A 3,468-nucleotide genomic window follows, 5' to 3' on the forward strand; every position below is an offset into this window, starting at 1 on the left:
GTCTAAAGAGATGAGTTTTCAGTCTGCGCCGGAAGATGTGTAAGCTTTCTGCTGTCCTGATTTCAATGGGGAGCTCATTCCACCATTTTGGAGCCAGGATAGCAAACCCACGTGTTTTTGCTGATGGGAACTTGGGTCCCCCTCGCAGTGCGGGTGCAGCGAGCCGTTTGGCTGATGCAGAGCGGAGTGCACGTGCTGGGGTGTACGGTTTAATAGCAGACATAATTAAGATGAAATGTGTAATTACAAAAAACAAAACAAAGGTTGGCATGAAGTCCACCATACACTGAACTTAAGAACTCAACTTTAAGATGTTGTTCGTTTATGCTAATTGCATTCACTTATTTATTTTTCAATGTAAGATAACTTGGTGAGTGAGGGGGTTTACCTCATGATGGCATAGCCGCTGATCTGCAGGAACTTGAAGAGCTCCTGGGCCTTCTCTCTGTCTCTGTACTTCTCTTTAGCGGTCAGGGTGTCATAGGGAACCAGCAGCGGGTGGCTCCCTCCTCCTGACAAGGCAATTCAGATTCACACAAATAAAAAAAGTCAGAATTGCTGAAGTTTGAATATTCTAATAAGGGCAAAACATTTCCTCTCAAACCATGAACTTACACACCTTTGCTAACAAGTTCAGATTTCTTCTTCTTGGACCAGATGTTGTGGTAGTTTTCTGCAACCACCTCCACCATGCCCTGCAGATACAGTAAATAAAACAGATTAGAACATTTTTGCCACTTTATTAGTTCAGTCAGACAACTCACGTGTTTCTTAATATGTTTATTAGAAGCAGCATATAGTTTGAGTTTGGCGTCTAGGCTCGGGTCTCATCACTCCACAGATTTACAAAGAACATTGAGTGATGATTAGATAACTATCCCCCGAGCCTACAGGTGGAAGCTGGGGAGGAAGCTGGGGAGGTGGGGGGGGCAGGCGAGCAGCAGCAACATGAAACACAGCAGCAGGAACATGAACGCAGCAATATCAAGTGAACACAGCAGTGGCAGCATAGCAAGGAGGCAGAGGCAGGAAGACCTGGCAGCTTAAATAGAGCGGCATGTTTAGGAGAATGTGTTTGGTTGGTTGTAAGAGGGACGAGGTGCGTCACGTGTTAATGTATCATTGGTGCTCCAGTTGACTGCCTGGACTAGCTCGCAGGCTTCGCCCCATATCTATTTATTGTCAATATAACAACATTTAAAAAAAAGGTTGAACAGAAACTAACCTGTAGCTCTCTTGACAAAGTGACATTGTTCAAATCCATTGGAGCAGGACTGAATCCATCATTCTGCAGAGTCAGGAAGATAAAAGCACAAATTATTTCTGTTTAAATCAATGTGTAGTTAACTTTCATCAGTTGACTTAATATAGCTGTAATTAGATTAAAGGTAGGGTAGGTCATTTTGGAGAAACCAGCTCGAGTGCGCTCAAATTTGAAACTACGCAGCTGAAAAAAATCTGCCCCTTCCTTCAGACTTCCTTACAGAGCCCCTCCTCCAACACACACGAACGCGCACATGACCAATGAGGGCACGAGATAAGTTTGTGCATGAGATGGAAGGCTGACAGGCAGGTAGGCCATCCAGTTATTTTACCCGGGCCGGCTCAGATGATTGGTCGTGCTTTTTACAGCGCCACGGCTTCCAAAGATGACATTTTTTTTATGTATTTATTGTCAAAGCACTTCAGATATTCATTGCTATCGGGACGTTAAGAGCATTCCATGGAATATAACAAAAAGTGTTTCTGAAGTGAATTACCTACCCCACCTTTAATGTCCGACTCAAAGCTTTTACTTTTTGGTATATTTTCTTTAAAGAAAACACATGACTCGGATCAATAAAGTATCCATCTATCTTGACTGTTGTCCATAAAAAAAGAAACTGCAGCAGATATTTCCTAATCCAAAAGATTCATGCTTTTCAGTATTAATGTTGCCCAATAAAATAAAATGAATAAAGCAAAACACTAAAGTGCGTCGTGAGGGTAATTCTTTCAGGGCAAAATGGTCGTCCTTACACTTCATTTTTCAACGGGACTTGCTGAACACGGTGAAAAAACAATACAGCATATGTTTTATTTAACTTAAAAAAGGAGAACCTTTATTTATTTATGTTATTATAAAGAAAAACATTTGTGACATCCTTATCATGTAATCATGATTAAAAGTAATATCACAGAGAATAACACATCGGGATGTTACCTGAGGGTCGGGGGTCTTTCGTTTTTCACTCTCTCGTTGTTGGATCACGGACTCTCCTTCCTTGGACCGCTCGATGTTCCAGCCCATAGCCAGCATGCTCTTCAGAGACTCCTTCACTGGCCAGCGGTACGTTTCTCTCTCCTACAAATTCAACACAAACAAGAGGAACCACCAGTAAACACAGCTCAACACAGGGGAAAACACTTATACTGACATACATGTACATTTCAAATGTATTTCTCTTTTTGAATTTTATATTAATAAAAAGAAAGGGTGAGGCCTAACACATTTAGATGCATGCTTGATGCTCCCCTTGACTGACTGAATGAATAGCCTAATATGATTAAGGTTGTCAAATGTCTTTAAATTGTGTTTGACTTTTCAATGTCAATAATCCCCACATACACCTAAATCAGGGGTTTCAAACTCAAATACACAGTGGGCCAAAATAAAAAAATGGGTACTAGTCGAGGGCCGGACTGGTTCAATGTTTATTGCAAAACTCATTGAAATGAACTTATTGCACATATTAAACCTGGAACTAACTAAGCTTAAATTATTGCCCATTAAAACAACATTAAATAATCAGTTGCATTCATTTCTTATGGCTCTATCTGCAGCTTTCCCAGAGTCATTTCTTATGATTACATTTTTCCACAGGCCAACAACAGCTTCAAAAAAACTATTTCCCTCAAAGAAAAAACCAAACATGCCCTGTTGTCGTGAGAAAAAAAGTGCAGAAGGAAACATCCATTAAACTCAGTGTGCTGTTCTGTGATGCTAGTTCAAGCAGATACTTGGCATCTCATCTTGGGTGCAAGGTCATCATTGTTTGGGCTCAGGCTCTGAGCTGAGGAGACCCTCAGGATGGAGTGAAGGTGTGCGTGCAATATACCGGCGGGCCAGAGCTAATAGTAATTAGAAATTATCCTGCGGGCCGAAATTAAATCCACCAAGGACCTGATTTGGCCCCCGGGCCTTGAGTTTGACACATGTGTCCTACATGAACCATTTCAGGTAATGGCTCACCTGGTCTCCATCGTATACACAATCAAAGATAATGCTCAGCAGCAGTAGCTGTGTAGTACGTACCTTCTCACTCAGCGCTTTGTAAGGCTTCAGCAGTGGATGAGTTTTAGCCTGGTCGTCCAGACTGTCTCCTTGTTTCCAGCCTGCTGATACCTGCAACAACAGTGTATTGTATAAAGTGTGGTCTTTTGCATTTCCTGCTCTTAACTGCAATCATAACAAATACAAATATGTCA

General features: G+C 41.6%; 1 protein-coding gene across 1 annotated transcript; it reads right to left on the reverse strand.

The window, feature by feature from the left end:
• Positions 1–388: 388 nt before the first annotated feature.
• LOC104962158 (ryanodine receptor 3-like) lies at positions 389–3,385 on the reverse strand (the record flags this gene model as incomplete). The annotated part of the gene is made up of 5 exons (XM_010790558.1): positions 389–512; positions 620–695; positions 1,226–1,288; positions 2,204–2,344; positions 3,296–3,385. Coding segments are annotated over 5 exons (494 nt in total), but the record flags the coding sequence as incomplete, so codon positions are not given.
• Positions 3,386–3,468: the final 83 nt, after the last annotated feature.

Source organism: Notothenia coriiceps, unplaced genomic scaffold, assembly GCF_000735185.1.
Source record: "Notothenia coriiceps isolate Sejong01 unplaced genomic scaffold, NC01 NC01_scaffold00034411, whole genome shotgun sequence".
NCBI lineage: Eukaryota > Metazoa > Chordata > Actinopteri > Perciformes > Nototheniidae > Notothenia > Notothenia coriiceps.